Raw genomic sequence first — 17,468 nt, forward strand, 5'->3', positions numbered from 1 at the left:
CATATTATATATATTTAAAACCTGTTGTTTCAGATTAGTGTGTTTTAGAGAATAAACTTTTATATATAAGAATTGTAGAATTTTAGGTTATTATAACTGATATTATTTATATTTACTATTTTATTAAACAGAAAGGAAGAAAACAGCAATATTAGCTCATTACAAACTTTTAGAGTTTAATATAATTTAGAGATAAATAAGGAGGTGAAATAAACTTTAAATTTTGTTTGTAATAGAAATGTTATACAATTATGTTATGACATTACAGTATATTTGTTTTATATTTAAAGTAAAGGAAGATTATGAAAAAATCCAACACCTTGAACAAGAATACAAGAAGGAAATAAATGACAAGGAAAAGCAGGTTTTTTAAAAAACCAACTCTTTGTATTCTTTATATTTGCTAATTCATTAAAAACTTAAAATTTCAAAAGAAGTTTATATTTACTGAAAGTATGATAAATTCCTATGAGAGAATTTTAATATTATACATATATTAATATTTTGCCTTTAGACTCACTTAATTTTCATTGACTCAAATATGTACTCACTCTAGCTTTTTTTGGGTTTTAATCAATTATTCTTCTATAATATTTATATCAGTGGGTAATAGGATGTTGCCTCAAAATATATTATTTTGTGAGAACTTTGGTTAGACAAAAACTTCACGAAATGTATAGATGATCATTGACTACTCAACTTACATTTTGCAGTTTGTTTTGAAATGTGCTATTCATAATACCAATGAAGAGGAACTAAAATATTCTGTTGCGTCTTTCTTTTTTCTTTTTTAGCCTAAGAAAACAAGACACAGATGCTTTTTATATTAATGTCATATAGTGGAAGACTTGAAAATGTTAACTCTATATCCTTTGGCATTCACAAGAATGTTTTAGATTATTATTATGCCATCTCTATCAGTTTCAAGTCTTCTGCTTCCCAAATGGAAAGCAATATATATAATAGAATCCTCTTCTATTTCTCACTATATTTGCAGTTTTTCTTGTCTGATTTGCCACAAGATATCTTCTAATATGGTTAACAGGGATATCTACTTAATAATTTAAAAAATTAATTCACAGTACAGAGAGGATAATAAAAACCACAAAAATAGAGTGAAGTACTGAAACGCTTTTTGGAGTTCTAGGTGCATGGGCAGAGCTTACAGATTGTTGGGCTTCCTTGTAAAATGATGGCATGGCCAGCTAGTGTTTTTGCTGAGGACTCCTAAATGTCATTATTTGTAACACTTTTTTTGCTGGGGGTTTCTAAATTCTTGCTTGTGGATATAAACTTGGCTGATGGCATTCTGGAGCTGAATTGGGCAGGATAGCAAAGACAGACTGAATCTTACCATTATGTATGTTGACTTTTCCATTATATATACCCCCACCCATCCCTGTGCCTGGAATACCGATGTTTAGAGATTGCCTTTTTCAATTTGATATGCCACTGTCTCTTACAAAGATAATAGGGCCAGTTCTCTGACTACATTGGCTGCCAGGGAGTAGAGACCAGGGTGGGAGGGTTAAGTGGACCAGCTGAAAAGCATGTAGACAAGTACATAAAATAATTGTAGGTATTATAAATGTTAAGGTGTCATATTTAACTTTTTATATTGATAATGTATTATTTAAATATTTTAGGTATCACTACTATTGATCCAAATCACTGAGAAAGAAAATAAAATGAAAGATTTAACATTTCTGCTAGAGGAATCCAGAGATGAAGTTAATCAATTAGAGGAAAAGACAAGTAAGAGTTTATATAAGATAATATAATGTGCCTTATGTATTCCTCTTGTTATGTTCTAAACATTGACTTTCATTACAAGTTTGTTGTAATGCTTTCTAGTACTGTACTTCTCAATCTGAGTTGGTTCGGTTGGAGGAGGGCATAATAGATTAACCTGGGGAGCTTTTGTAAAATACATGTACTCTTCTTTTCCTTTTTCCATGCTCTTACCTTCTTCAAATGTTTCAACTATATGCTCCACAGAGACAGAGACCTTGTCTTTTTTGTTCACTGACTTGGAACTGTTGCATTCCAAGTGCCGAGAACAGTGCCTGGCACATATAAGGCACTCAAAATTAATAATATTATTTTTTTTTTTTGAGATGGAGTCTCACTCTATCACCCAGGCTGGAGTGCAGTGGCACAGTCTTGGCTCACTGCAACCTCTGCCTCCCGAGTTCAAGCGATTCTCCTGCCTGAGCATCCCTAGTAGCTGGGACTATAGGTGTGTACCACCACGCCTGGCTAATTTTTGTATTTTCCTAGAGACGGGTTTTCGCCTTGTTGGCCAAGCTGATTTCGAACTCCTGACCTCAGGTGGTCCACCCGCCTCAGCCTCCCAAAGTTCTGGGATTATGGGCGTGAGCCACTGCGCCTAGCAAAAATTATTTTTTGAATGAACAAATCATATGGGAGCATGATGGAGAGAGTTACTAATTTTTCCCAGAGAGAGACCTTTAGAAAGGCATTAGGGAAAAACTGTTGAACTGGTTAAAAGTTTACTAGACAGTGAACTGGAGTAGACAATACAGGTGGAATAAACGGCTTGTGCAAGTCATGGAAGTAGGAATGTTAGGGTATATTTTTAGTAAACTGACTGGTGTGGCAACATCTTATTGAACTCAGACAGATGAAATTGTAAAAGATTTGGATCCCTTTATGAAGGATCCTGAGTGTTATGTCATGTTTAGACTGTCTTATTAGGGAATATTTTTCAAACTTTTTTAAACGGCAGGACACTTATAAGGCATAGTGTTTGTGAAACACCATGCACCTTCCAGAACATTATAGGGATATTATGGCATTTGTTGTTTTTCTGTTCTTCAAAACATTCTCTTGTCTTCACATGGCAAATAATTATCTGGTTTCTGCCAATCTATACCTGCTAATTTCATCTTACTGTCGTTACTATATGATATACTCCAGATATATTGAAATAATTTAACTTCATCTATATTTTGTGCTCTTTCAATCCCACCCCATGCTTTTGGCTACTTCCTGTACTCAAAATGAATCTCTTCTCTCCACCCCAAGTCTGTTGGCTAAATTCTTAGTAAGGGCATAAACATTACCTGTTTGTCCCCTGTGACTAGGAGTGTCTTGAGGAGGGATTGGGTCTTAAATATCTTTGTAACTGTAGTGCCCAGTATATGGTTTTGCACATAATACGAGTTCAATAGTTGGACGAATGAAATAATATTTAATCTTATCATATAAACTGAAAAAAGTAATAAATAACTCTAATTCTATATGATTCCTGTAGACTTATATCCACTGAAGTGTGTTCATTTAAGTGACTTTTCATTGTTTTCCATAGGTATGTATCTTCCACTTGTTTTTCTCTGTGTTCAGTGTGGATATTTTTTACTGATCTGTTATCTAATCCTGGCTGTGATGTGTCTAATTTGCTGTAAACCTATCTACTGAATTCTTAACTTTAAATGAATCATGTATTTTTCATTTTGAAGTTTCCATTTGATTACTTAAGAGTCCAATTCTGTGGTTAAGTTTTCTCCTCTTTTAAAAATCTCATTTTTCACCTCTTAAATATATATTCCTCATTGATATTTTATAGCTATTCTCTGTTTATTTCAATATATGTCTCATCTGTTGGTTTATTTCTATCATTTCTTTTTTAAAACTATGGTAAAATACGTGTAACATAAAATTTACCATCTTAATCATATTTAAGTGTCCAGTTCTATAGCATTAAGTATGTTCACATTGTTATGCAACCATAACCACCATCTGTCTTCTCCAAGAACTCACCATCCAAGAACTCTTTTCATCTTGCAAAATGGAAACTCTGTACCCATTAAAAAATAACATCCCATTCCCTTCTTCCTGCAGCTTCTGGCAACCACTATTTGATTTTCTTTCTTTTTACTTTTTCTTTTTTATTTTGCTGTTTGGGCATTTGTTGTTATCCTTTGGTGTGCCCTGTAATTTTTAAAATTAAATTCTGTACATTGTAATAAGAAAAATCTTGGAGCTTCCCGATGATGTTGTCTTTTCTCTGCTGGAGAGAAATTGGGGGTGTGTTGGGCTGATTATCTGATTCCAGTTAGAGACTGAGCTAAATGGAAGGAAACTGGCCAAGTATATAAGGTTTTTCAGGTTTTCAATTTTGTTTCTTCAGCTCTTTGAGACCTCTCAAAAGTAAGCTGGCTTTTCTGTACCTTAGCAACAGGCCTCTGCCTGGGTTAAGACAGCATCTTAGTCTTTTGCTTATGCCCAGATCGGCAGATGTCAGTTGTACTTTATCAGTTCACTTTCAGCAGTTTTATTTTAAGAATCTTAGCCCGTTTAGTCCTTTTATGTCATTTTGTCTTTTCTGGTTGTTTCCAGCGTGAGAGTTGGTATGCTACTAACTACTCCACCCTGCCTAGAAATATTCATTTAAATTAATTATGATCAACTAATTTTTGTTTTCCTTTTTAATGTTTGCTTGTTATTACCTAATTTATTTTGTCACTTGCTAATAATAGTTGGTTCTTAAAGAGTATTAATTATCAAAAATTTAAGTAGATAACAATTAGATTTTACATGATTTCATTATTTCTTATGGCTGAACAGTATTCCAATTTGTATATATATATACACACACACACACACGCACACACACACACACACACACACATTTCTTTATCCAGTCATCTGTTGATGAACACTGGTTGATTCCATATTGCTATTGTGAATAGTGCTACAATATGTGTATTTTAGTTCTATAGACGGAACATTATTATTACTGTTTTGTACAGACAATATTTATTTCGTTTTACCCATGTATTTTTTTCAATTTCTTTGCTCTTTTTTTTGGTATCTTAAACTTTTCATTCAGACCATTTTCTTTCTGTTTTGAAGAGGAATATTTAGAATCTCCTTTAGTGAGAATATGTTTGTGATTAGCTGTCATAGATTCCATTTGTCTGAAAATTTGTTTATTCATTCTCATCCATAAAGGATATGTTTGCATGATATGTCTTTCTAGGTTGGCACACTGTACATTATTTCTAGACATTTCTTTTAGCACATGGAAGGTATTATCCTTCCTTCCTTCCTTCCTTCCTTCCTTCCTTCCTTCCTTCCTTCCTTCCTTCCTTCCTTCCTTCCTTTCTTGATGGAGTCTCGCTCTGTTGCCCAGGCTGGAGTGCAGTGGTACAATCATGCCCTCAAGTGATCCTCCCAACCCAGCCTCCTGAGTAGCTGGGATACAGGCAGATGCCACCACACCTGGCTAATTTTAACATTTTTTGTAGAGACAGGGTTTCACTGTGTTACCCAGGATGGTCTCAAACTCCTGGGCTCTAGCGATCCTCCTGCCTTGGCTTCCCAAAGTCCTGGGATTACAGATGTGAACCACCACGCCTGGCTTACTTTGTTGATTTTAAGAAGTCAGTAATATCTTTTCCCTCTCTTATGGATTTTCAGATTTTCTTCATCTTCGATTTTTAGCATTTACAGTATAATATGTTAACTCATACGCTTAGTTTTGTTTAATAGCTTCTTCAATCTGTAAATTACTGTCTGTTACTATTGTTTCTTGGAAATTCTCAACAATAATCTCTTCAGATATTGTATTTGCTCTACTTTCTGTTTCCTTATTTTCTAAGTAAGAAAAAAACGTGGAAAAAACCCGTGTTGCATCTTGGGAGGCTGAGGTGGAAAGATCACTTGAGCCCGGGAGTTCGAGGTTACAGTGAGCTATGATTGCTCCATTGCACTCCAGCCTGGGTGGCAGAGTGAGACCCTGTCTCAAAACAAACAAATAAACAAGCAAACAAACCAAACAAAACCAAACCCGAAACCAAAATAAAAACCTTCATGAATTTTCTAACTCTTCTTTGACTCTTAATCTCTTTTTTCTATTTCAACAGTTTTGCCTTTCTATACATTATCCTAATTTCTTTTTACTTATATTGTAATTCACTAATTTTCTTCTCTTTTATTTCTCACACATCATGAAATTCCTCCATTTTATTTTTAGTTACTAAGATGTTTATTTTAAGATGTTATTCTTCTTTTTCTAACCTGCCATTCTACTTTATCTAGTTTTCAATTTCTTCTTATTTTCGAGGTTGTCTTTTCTTTAAATATACAAACCATAGCTGTTTTATAGTCCTTTTCTGATTTTTTTATTTTAAATGTTTGTGATTCTTTTTCTGTCTTGTTTATGATAGTTTTTAGTCGAAGTACCTTGTTTGCTTGTGTGCCTTATTGTTTTTGACTTTATGCTCATTTTTTTTACTTGAAAAAAAAGATTACTTGTAGGAATAAGTTAAGGCCTGCTTAACATCCCCCTGGAAGGATTTGCTTTTTTTCCCCCCCATGCACATGATATTTCTATCCATTTGGGACAACCTTAAGGCAGCTTGAAGGCTTGGGGTGTCCTGAACTACGCAGGTGATTTGAACCTGGGCTGCAAATCTGCCTGTGAGTTGGTTTACTTTTGCTTGCTCCTTACATCAAAACTGTCCCAACTTACTGTACAAAAGTTTACTTCTTAGACACCCTCTACCTTCTGTAATCTTTGGGTTTTCATATATCTTAAATTCTCTATCCCATCATATTTCAAACCAAAAGTCCAACTTTGCCAGGGTCTGCAAATGCCCTCTGGGCACAGACAAGTTTTGTGGTTACCTTACTTCTATAGGTTTCTATTTTCTCTTCATTTTTGGCCTGGCAAATTCCTATTTTTGTCAGGAGCTTAATGCTTTAATATTCTTAATATTTGATCTTGAATTTTTATTCCCTTTTACAGGAGTGTTTAAATGACAAAGCTCATCATTATTCCTTTGGAGTTTTCAGTTTCAATTTCATGTATTACTTCTAGTAGTTTTATTGATTTACTGATATCTTCCTTCAGTTTACAAAGTATGTGATAATACTTATTTTTGAATTTCATAGCCAATAATTCTAAAATATGAAATCTTTGTAGATCTAAGTTGGCCTTTTGTTCATTTTGCTGACTCTGTTCATGGTGCTTTGTTTCCCATTGTGTTTGTTGATTGTGAGGTCATGTAACTTTATTTGTGGAAATTCTTTAAGGCCTGGATTAGCAGTATATTAGGCCTGGAGAAAATTTGCATATTCCATTTTCTAGGCTCCTGGGGAAACTTAGGAGCACTTCAAATGAAATTTTGGCTTGGAGCTCTTTGGAAAATTCTGGCAGTATACATTCCGTTCCGATACATGCCTAAGGGCTAGTTTGTGCTTATGATTTTTCAGAGGAGACATTTATCACCATACCATAAGAAATAGTATCATAATGGACACCACAATCATTAGTCAACATTTCCCTCACCAGGCTGGAGTGCAGTGGTGCAATCTTGGCTCACTGCAACCTCCGCCTTCCTGGTTCAGGTGATTCTCCTGCCTCAGCCTCCCCAGTAGCTGGGACTAAGGCGTGCACCACCATGCCCACCTAATTTTTGTATTTTTGGTAGAGATGGGGTTTCACCATGTTGGCCAGGATGGTCTCGAACTCCTGACCTCGTGATCCACCCGCCTCAGCCTCCCAAAGTGCTGGGATTACAGGCATGAGCCACTGGGCCTGGCCCAGATTTACTTTTTCTATTTTTTCCCCAGAGTCGGACAAATGACCCTTTCATTCTATGTAGTTTTTTCAGAATGGAATTTTAAAAATATAAACTTGGCACGTACTTCTATTGCTTAACATCCTTTATTGTTTTGCATGGTCTTCATGAATTATGAACCAGAAGACTCTGAGCAAGTTATATAAGTCCTGTTATGATCTTGTCCTTGTTATGTTTCCAATCATATCTCCTGTGACTTATTCGTTATACTTCAAGCCTTATGCTCCTAAAATACATTTTCTTTAGATGCCAGAATGTGTCATTCTGTCTCTTCTGTGTTTTCCTTTGTATGTGCTCTTACACTTGCCCGTGACCTTTTCTCTCCTAACTCCCATTACCTTTGCTGATTTAATTCTTACTGTCTTTCAAATGTTTCAACTCAGCTGCTACTTTCTTGAAGTCTTTAAACTTTTTCTGTCTCCCTGTACCTCTAACCCTGACTGATCTTATTTGGCTTAGGTGTCCCCTCTAGGTAAACTCCCAGAACTTCCAGTGAGTACCCATCAGCACAATCATTGTTTATTTGCCTGCCTGACCAATATATTGTAAATTATCATGAATATTAGTGTCCAGTTTCTACCATATATCACCATTATCATCATCTTAATAGCAGTTATCATTTATTGATTATAGATTAGACACTGTGCTTAAGCATTTTAAGTTGCATTATCTTGTTTAATTCTAACAGCAGGTGACTCTTCATAATATGAATAATTATCATTATTCTAACATGCCAGGTGGGAAAAGTAGTCAGACTGGTTAAGTATCATGCCCAAGGCCAGGTAGCTTAGTAAAAGGAAATCGTATAATTTGAATTCAGAGAATATAATGAACTTCTTTTTTCTCCTATTGTTTTTATGATGTTTAAAAATGAGTGCACAAATGTAAAACATATAGACTAGTACCTGAGACTTAGTATTTATTAAAAATGGGCTCTTAAGTGGAGTCAAAAACTTTTATTTATCATTTAATAGAGTATTTTGAAAAATAAAAAAATCAAGATAATCAATAATGAAAATAAAATCGTGAATAATTTTACCATCAGGAGATAAATTACTTTTCATATTTTAGTGTGTATCTTTTCCTTTTGCATGCAGTGTTTAAATATTGTTTTAAACCCACTCTTTTTATTCTATATTTTATGAATATCCAAATTAATAGTCAATAAAATTTGTATTACATTTTCAGTGGCTACATGGTATACCATCCCATATATGTACCTCCATAATTTGTCTACTTTTGGATATTTAGGTTGTTTCTAATGTTTTGCTATTATAAAAAATGTAAATCCTTAAATATTTATTTTTGAGTTCTTGGGAGATAACAATCTTGAAAAGTCAATAAAGCTTGATGGTGACCAATATTTGTGTGTCTATATTTGCATATTTTCTTCTCATTTTGGACTATTATCTAATGGAGGAAAAAGACTAATTGTCACAAATAATACTTAGTTTTCTTGGTATATATCTTCTGCTAAGTACTATCTATTTATAACTTTCTCTTTTAGAATTACAGAGTGAAAACTTAAAACAGTCAATTGAGAAGCAGCATCATTTGACTAAAGAACTAGAAGATATTAAAGTGTCATTACAAAGAAGTGTGGTATGATTTAAAAACTCATTAGTGTGTAATAAGTCTCACACTATCAATCAGTCAACAAATATTTATTAAATACTAATACAATGTACAAGGACCTGGAGTTTCAAATAGTTAGAGAAGACACAATCCTAGTCTGCAAAATGCTATAGTTTAGAGACATTGCATAAAAACACATCAAAAGTATAATTAAAATACAAGACCCTGGACAGGTGACAACAGGGTGGTTTAGGTAATAAATTAATAGTTCTAAGAATTGAAAGAACAGTATGGCTGGTTTGGCTAGGAAGGCTCCATGGAGGAGCTGGAACTATAGGTGGGATTTGGAGAACAGTGAATTGAAATAAGAGTAGTGGGTGGGCATTCCAGGGTAGGAAGGAGGAATAATAGTTAAGAAAATATGAGGGTGGGAAAGGGGCAGTAAATGTATAGAAGCAGGTAAGTTCAGCTTTTTTGGTTAAGGCCTTTGGATCATTGCTCTTATTTTATACTTTATTTCATTTAGAATACTCAAAAGGCTTTAGAGGAAGATTTACAGATAGCAACAAAAACAATTTGTCAGCTAACTGAAGAAAAAGAAACTCAAATGGAAGAATCTAATAAAGCTAGAGCTGCTCATTCGTTTGTGGTTACTGAATTTGAAACTACTGTCTGCAGCTTGGAAGAATTATTGAGAACAGAACAGCAAAGGTAAAATATTGATTATTTTTAATACATAAAATAAGTGAATAAAAAACAATTTACTTTTAATATTCAATGCCATTTTCTTTGCATTGCCAACTGATGTGTGTAAGTCATATAACAACTGTAGTCAGGTCTCATGTATAAAGTGGGAATACATTTTAAATGTTTCTTTGGATAGACAGATATCTTAGGAAAAGATGTAAAAGAAGATGTTCTCTAGGATAGTTCTCATGTATGCTTTGCCATAGAATTTAGTTATATACATAAACTCATGAAAGGTTGATGCAGTGATATGATATATTTAATGACTCTGTAGATTATTATTAGCTTCCTAGAAGTAGCTTCCAGGCTGTCAGTTTTATCTTACTGAGGTCTGTAGACCTTTCTGATTTATAAATTTAGCAGCTAGCCTGGCATAGGTAAGTACTACTCCATGTTTATTAAATTAAACAATTAATCAGTATCAACTTAATTAATATAATTAATTATCATTAACTTATTAAATAAATGGTTTCACAAATGTGATTACATAAAAAATAAACTAGTATTTTCATTTCATCTAAATAGCAGTTTTTCTAATGCTTGAGTGTTAAAGACTCTATTTTTTACTACTCTATATTAAGGAAATATTTATATAAAGTTGTGTTAGGAGGCCTAGATAATTATTTTTTGTCTCATTAGCATTAGGGTTAATTAAGTTTGGTAGGATAAAGGAGAACAGGTTTCTCTCTGAAGCCATAGCCGGGGCCTAGCAATATTTTTTCTCTGTTGCTTGTGCATGGTGAGGGAAAAGCTAGCCTTTCTAGCTCCCCTAATTTATATATTTTTGATTGACCTATCCAGTGATTTTTCATTTTTAAAATGGTAGGTTACCTAAGATTCCTCTATCCCTATTACCTCAGTTTTATACTTTGAGGAAACAGAAAGCCAGAGAAGTTAACCAAATTATACATGTTCTCATAATTATATTGTTCCTAAGGCAGAATTCCGTATAATAGTAGTTACATACTCAATTTCTTTCAGAGTTCTAGGATGCGTTAATCTGATTATCATCAACAGCTAAGAGAAAACTTATACCATAAGCTTTAAGGTATATCTATGTATATTACATAAAAGTAATATACAATTATGTATTTATAATAGTAATATCTTATTTTAAAATGTTACACTATATGGTGCAGAGTAGGTACTTAATAAATGTTTAACAATCTAGTGGGTGAATCTATTCTAAGATATATCAGTTGCTAAATTGCACCAATTTTAGTTATGAGATGAATTCTGACTAAAATAATATTTTGTATTGAAAATGATATATTTTACAAGATTGGAAAAAAATGAAGATCAATTGAAAATACTTACCATGGAGCTTCAAAAGAAATCAAGTGAACTGGGTAAGACTTAGAGAATAATGTGTGTACTTTAATAATATTAACTTATTATAGAATCATAAACACTGTTTTGAAATAAAACATAATTTCCCCTCTGTCATTTGCCAGTAGAGATTGCTTGATAATATTTTTATTTCAATATTTGAAGGTAGAAAATTTAAACCTTAAGAAAGAGTGTTTTATTCAGTTTTATTATGCAGCTAATAGATATTTAGAAGGGTGGGGAGCCTAAGAGAGGTCTGAGGCTCCTAACAGAATACAACTAAGAGAAGTTGATATTCTGTTTTCTTTATTTTAGGATTCAGAGACCTTAATAATTCTTCGTGAGAAATGTCTGTTATTGTTTAATTGAATTTTGAAATTTCATTGCTTTGTCGTGTTACATTATGTACTATTCACAGGAAAATGTGATCCTATTTTATCATAAGGTGTTATTAAAATTCAACAACTTTCATGGCCACGAGAGAGACATTCTCTACAGTAGTTATTTTATAATTTATGGCCATGTAATTCAATAATTCTAATAACCTATGCTTCATATTCATAACTCTTCATATCTACAAATGTGGAAAATTGCAAAGAATAAAATATTTTCCAATTTTAGTGAAAAAATATTTTTTATAAATTAGAAATATTCATGAATTGGCAAATATTTTATAAAATATTTTCATTACTTTATGTAAGCTTTATTATTAGATTTAAATAGTTGTATAATTGAAATAATTATCAACTAAAATATTATCTAGTATCAGAAATGTGTGCTTTACATTTCACAAGCAGTTAGGTTGTTTGGTTGAACTTTTGGACCATATTTATCCTTTTTTTTTGTGAGGCTTAATTTTCCACTATAGATTAACCCTTTATCATGTAAAATTGTACTATCAAATGCAAATAATTTTATCTTCTTAGGATAACTTTAAATTAGAATGGTTATAATATAAACCATCCCATTTTTTATTCTTCCTTCGAGCATAAAATAGTGTTTTAAATCATTATATATACCCATACTTACTTTTTAAAAATTATTACTATACTTTAAGTTCTAGGGTACATGTGCACAACGTGTAGGTTTGTTATATAGGTATACATGTGCCACATTGGTTTGCTGCACCCCTCAACTCATCATTAACATTAGGTATTTTTCCTAATGCTATCCCTCCCCCAGCCCCCCACCCCGCAACGGGTCCTGGTGTGTGAGGTTCCCTTCCCTGTGTCCATGTGTTCTCATTGTTCAACTCTCACTTATGAGTGAGAACATATGGTGTTTGGTTTTCTGTCCTTTTGATATTTTTGCTGAGAATGATGGTTTCCAGCTTCATCCATGTCCTTGCAAAGGACATTAATTCATTCTTTTTTATGGCTGCGTAGTATTCCATGATGTATATGTGCTACATTTTCTTTATCCAGTCTATCATTGATGGACATTTGGGTTGGTTCCAAGTCTTTGCTATTGTGAATAGTGCTGCAGTAAACATGTGTGCATGTGTCTTTATAGTAGCATGATTTATAATCCTTTGGGTATATACCCAGTAATGGGATTGCTGGGTCAAATGGTATTTCTAGTTCTAGATCCTTGAGGAATCGCCTCACTGTCTTCCACAATGGTTGAACTAATTTACACTCCCAACAGTGTAAAAGCGTTCCTATTTCTCCACATCCTCTCCAGCATCTGTTGTTTCCTGACTTTTTAATGATCGCCATTCTAACTGCTGTGAGATGGTATCTCATTGTAGTTTTGATTTTCATTTCTCTGATGACCAGTGATGATGAGCATTTTTTCATATGTCTGTTGGCTGCGTAAATGTCTTCTTTTAAGAAGTGTCTGTTCATATCCTCTGCCCACTTTTTGATGGGGTTTTTGTTTTTTTCTTGTAAACTTGTTTAAGCTCTTTGTAGATTCTGGATATTAGCCCTTTGTCAGATGAGTAGGTTGCAAAAATTTTCTCCCATTCTGTAGGTTGCCTGTTCACTCTGATGGTAGTTTCTTTTGCTGTGCAGAAGCTCTTTCATTTAATTAGATCCCATTTATCAATTTTGGCTTTTGTTGCCGTTGCTTTTGGTGTTTTAGTTATGAAGTCTTTGCCCATGCCTATGTCCTGAATGGTATTACCTAGGTTTTCTTCTAGGGTTTTTATGGTTTTAGGTCTTACATTTAAGTCTTTAATCCATCTTGAGTTAATTTTTGTATACTTATACTTATTTTCTTTAGAATTGTTTAATTTAATGTCTTAGGCTAAGGAAGAATTTTGTTTCTTAAAATGTCTTTAATGAATATTTATTTGTAATAATTCAGTCTAATATTGAAATTAAGTGGCTATTTGTCATATTAAAAATGCAATTGTATTATATGATTTTCTCATAGTAGAGCAATATATTTTGACAAATTTGAAAAAAGTATTCTAGAATTGTGAAATAGAACCATGTGTGTTTTTTAGCATTGCCTTAGATGTTGTAGGAATGTATAGAATTAACATACCATCCTTTTGAGAAATCTCTGATTATTGTTGGAGAAAGCTTAAATACATAAAACCCTTAGAGTAATAGTGTCCACAATGAAGGGGTGAGCAAAATTTCCTTTAGGAAAAGGGAAGAAAATATTAGAATTTCTATTTTTATTTATTTTTATGTTTTAAATATGTTTTATAATGAACACTATAATACATATTTATATTTTATAAATTTATATTTATAAACATTAATTTATAACATTGATTATACATTTATGTAAATATAAATATGCATTTGTATTTTATACATACTAATATATTTTGGGTGAATGCTCACAGATTTCTTATTGATGGAGGTATGTTAATACTGATACCAAGAGGAAGCCTAAGGTAGCAATGTGTACTGCATAGTTGGAAAAGGCTTTATGGAAAAGGTAGATTTAAATTTAAAAGTAGACTTTAAGGCTTTGGATAGTTGTAGAGGATGAAGGAGTGTACAAAACATCATGTGTAGGAAGGTAGCATTAACAGTGACATAGGTACTCAACTTCTTTGGGTGACAATATGGTCTCAAAACCAGAAATCTTGAAGGATATTCTGTACTATTTATTCTCCTTCCCTTATGCTTTACTGCTAATTGGTTATCTGGTGCTCCTTAACACCTAACTCATAAAATATAACTAACTTAAAAGTTCCTCTTAACTATCATTTGAATCTTTTCCTTTTCTTGATATCCACAGATCTAGAACAGTTCAATTCCTCATTTTCTCTTTCTTGGTTTTAGAGTTTCAGGATGCATGTAAAGAACATAATGGTACAAAAATTGTATTTGTAAGATTAATCATCAAACCGTGCTTCAGATTACCCCCATTTGTCCTAATCTTTATTCATCCCCCTTTGCTATATTTAACTAAGCTTCTGTTTGCTTTGCCTTTCTTTTTTTTTTTTTTTTTTTTTTTTTTTTTGAGACGGAGTCTCGCTCTGTCGCCCAGGCTGGAGTGCAGTGGCGCGATCTCGGCTCACTGCAAGCTCCGCCTCCTGGGTTCACGCCATTCTCCTGCCTCAGCCTCCCGAGTAGCTGGGACTACAGGCGCCCGCCACCACGCCCGGCTAATTTTTAGTATTTTTAGTAGAGACGGGGTTTCACCGTGTTAGCCAGGATGGTCTCGATCTCCTGACCTCGTGATCCACCCGCCTCGGCCTCCCAAAGTGCTGGGATTACAGGCGTGAGCCACCGCGCCCGGCCTGCTTTGCCTTTCTTTAATAATCTTTTTTCTTACCCCAACAACTCTCATTCTTCTTTGTTTCCTGGCTACACTTTACATTCTTCCTTGATGGTATTTTCTTAGACTTACATCTCGGTTAAAGTGATCTTCCATCATTTCCTCAGCAGTCTCAATCCTCAAAACACTTTTAACCTATGTACTGCTCAGATATAGCCTGCTCTACTCCTTTTATCTTTTAGGTCAGACGTCTTTGACTAGTGCTATTATAGTTACAATAGCTTGAGAATCAGTCCTTTTCTTTCTAGGATAGCCACCTTTTGCTCATTTTCTACATTGCTGCTAGAGTGTTTCTTTAAAAATACAAATCTGATTATTCTATGTGGCAAATTTAAGAGGCATCTCATTGCCTAAGTTCAAACTACTTAGGTATCAGTTATCTTTTCATTGTTCATTTAAAGAGTGGGAGTACTGCATACCAAGTGAGTTGAAGTCAACTGCAATAGGAAATCTTTGGCAAGTAATTTTTTCTCAGTTTCTTAACTTGTTACAGTTTTCTTTGTTGCTTCATGCGTTGCCCATCTTCAATTCAGTCTAATATTGCTGTAAATGTGTCTTATTCTTGTACTCATTTTTCCATATCTGGATCTATCTTTGCTTTCAATTTGGTATGTAACAGATTCCCCTCCTAGTAGGTTCTATTGCTTCTGCTTTGATTATCAGATATATAATATAATAACTATTGAACTAAGGCTTAGATGTTTATTCCTTATTTAGCCTTGGATATGTAATGAGGAATGTAACAGACATGGTATTTGTTCTCATGAGGTTTGCACTCTTCTTGGAGAGACATACAAAACAAATAATCACAAATAAATATTTAATTATAAATTGGGATAAGTGCTATGAAGGAAATAAAAATGATGCAATGCGGTGGCTGCAATGGACTGTGTGGGCCAGTCCGCAGGCCTACAGGCAAGTGCATGTGGGTGAGTGCCAGCTGTGGTGGTAGTGGCAGGCCTGGCTGACCCTTCATCAGGCACCCAGGAGGAGTGCTTAGGTGCTAATGGTGGTGGATGGGGCAGTGTGATCCCTAGGCTCTTGGACAGTGTACTCAGGCACTTGAGGGAGCAGAGATAGTCCTCGTGGGCCTATCTTCAGGCTTCCCAGTTGTGTTTATAGGTGCTGGCTCTGGTGGGCAGGGGTGGGGTGATTCCTACGCCCCTGATGGAGCACTCAGGTGAGTGCTGCAGCAGTTGTGGTGAGCTGGGGGAGCCTGCCCTTAGAGCATGTGCAAGTGTGCTGCAGCCCTGCTGCCAGGGAGTGTGCGATTGTTGTAGGTGGCAGCAGCTATAGGCAGGCCTCTGAGGAGTGTGCGCTTCAGCCCCAGGCATCAGCTGTCCGTGAGCCTGTACTCAGGGCATGTGACCCCGCTGCTGGGGGCAGTGAGGTTGCTGCTAGTGGTTCTGGCTTCACCTGGTAGCTGGCAGTGGCAGTGGTTGTGGCTGTGAGCAAGGTAGCTTGTCCTTGGGGTGTTTGCAAATGTGTGATGGCCCTTCTGCTGGGGTGACATGGGATTGATGCCATTGGCTTATGCTTTGGCTCCAGCAGCAGCAGCCAGTAGTAGCAGCTGCAGGAGCGGGAGCCTTTCCCTGGCGCACGCACGGGAAGATGTGCTGCAGTCCTGCTGTTGGTAGGGGGCGGGGTTGCTGCCAGTGGGTGCACTTCAGTCTTGGTAGCAGTAGCCAGCAGTGAGTATTGGCGGGGGGCGGGGGGGATGTCAGTGGGGCTCCAGGGATATGGAGATGCGGGGGTTGTTGGGCCCCAGAGCAGGATGTAGTCTCCTGGGGGCTGGGCTCTCAAAATGGTACTGGGCTATAGCTGCTTAGAACTCAGAGGGTGGGTGGGACCCAGCATAAATTCCCTCTATGGAGCAATGCCTTTGTGAGATCTCTAGGCAGCTACCTATGTTAATCTCAGGGTCCAAAGGAGTCTACAATGGCTAGGATTACAGGAGTCTGCAGTGGAACTGTGGATGGTTGGGGCTTTCTCACTTACCCTTTCCCTGCATTAGGGAGCCTTTCCAGGCTCCCAGCCCATTCTGAGCAGGCTGCCTAGCTTTCCTCTCCTTCCTTGCCTTAGGTGTTTCCTGACACATCTCTTTTGAATTCCAGTGTTCTTTCTTAGAGGATCTATTTGAAGTGTAATTTATCTACTCACTAATTTAGTTATTCTTTGTGGAGGAGGTGAGTGGGCAGATGCCTCTAGTCAGCCATCTTGAAGCCTTTCTTGTTTTTAAACTTTCGTCTTACATTTTCTACCTCTTTGTTCTTTTTCCTGAATTGGGAGGTATCTCTATCCTATCTCTGTCTGTATCTCTATCTTTATCTGTATCTCCATCTGTATCTGTATCTGTATCTGTATCTGTATCTGTATCTGTATCTGTATCTGTATCTCTATCTCTATCTCTATCTACCTCATCTCTATCTCTATCTCTCTATCTAAATTTGTTTCTCCCTT

General features: G+C 35.3%; 1 protein-coding gene across 3 annotated transcripts in view; it reads left to right on the plus strand.

The window, feature by feature from the left end:
• Nucleotides 1–17,468, plus strand: part of SYCP1 (synaptonemal complex protein 1) — a 137,880-nt gene that overhangs the window by 22,167 nt on the left and 98,245 nt on the right. For all 3 annotated transcript variants that reach the window (XM_031004128.3, XM_031004131.3, XM_055356133.2), the window contains 5 exons: nucleotides 291–364; nucleotides 1,647–1,755; nucleotides 9,118–9,212; nucleotides 9,712–9,896; nucleotides 11,214–11,281. In XM_031004128.3, the coding sequence (XP_030859988.2) occupies nucleotides 291–364; nucleotides 1,647–1,755; nucleotides 9,118–9,212; nucleotides 9,712–9,896; nucleotides 11,214–11,281 (531 nt within the window). The remainder of the gene's footprint in view (nucleotides 1–290; nucleotides 365–1,646; nucleotides 1,756–9,117; nucleotides 9,213–9,711; nucleotides 9,897–11,213; nucleotides 11,282–17,468) is intronic.

This window comes from Gorilla gorilla, chromosome 1 (genome assembly GCF_029281585.2).
Source record: "Gorilla gorilla gorilla isolate KB3781 chromosome 1, NHGRI_mGorGor1-v2.1_pri, whole genome shotgun sequence".
NCBI classification, from domain to species: Eukaryota; Metazoa; Chordata; class Mammalia; order Primates; family Hominidae; genus Gorilla; species Gorilla gorilla.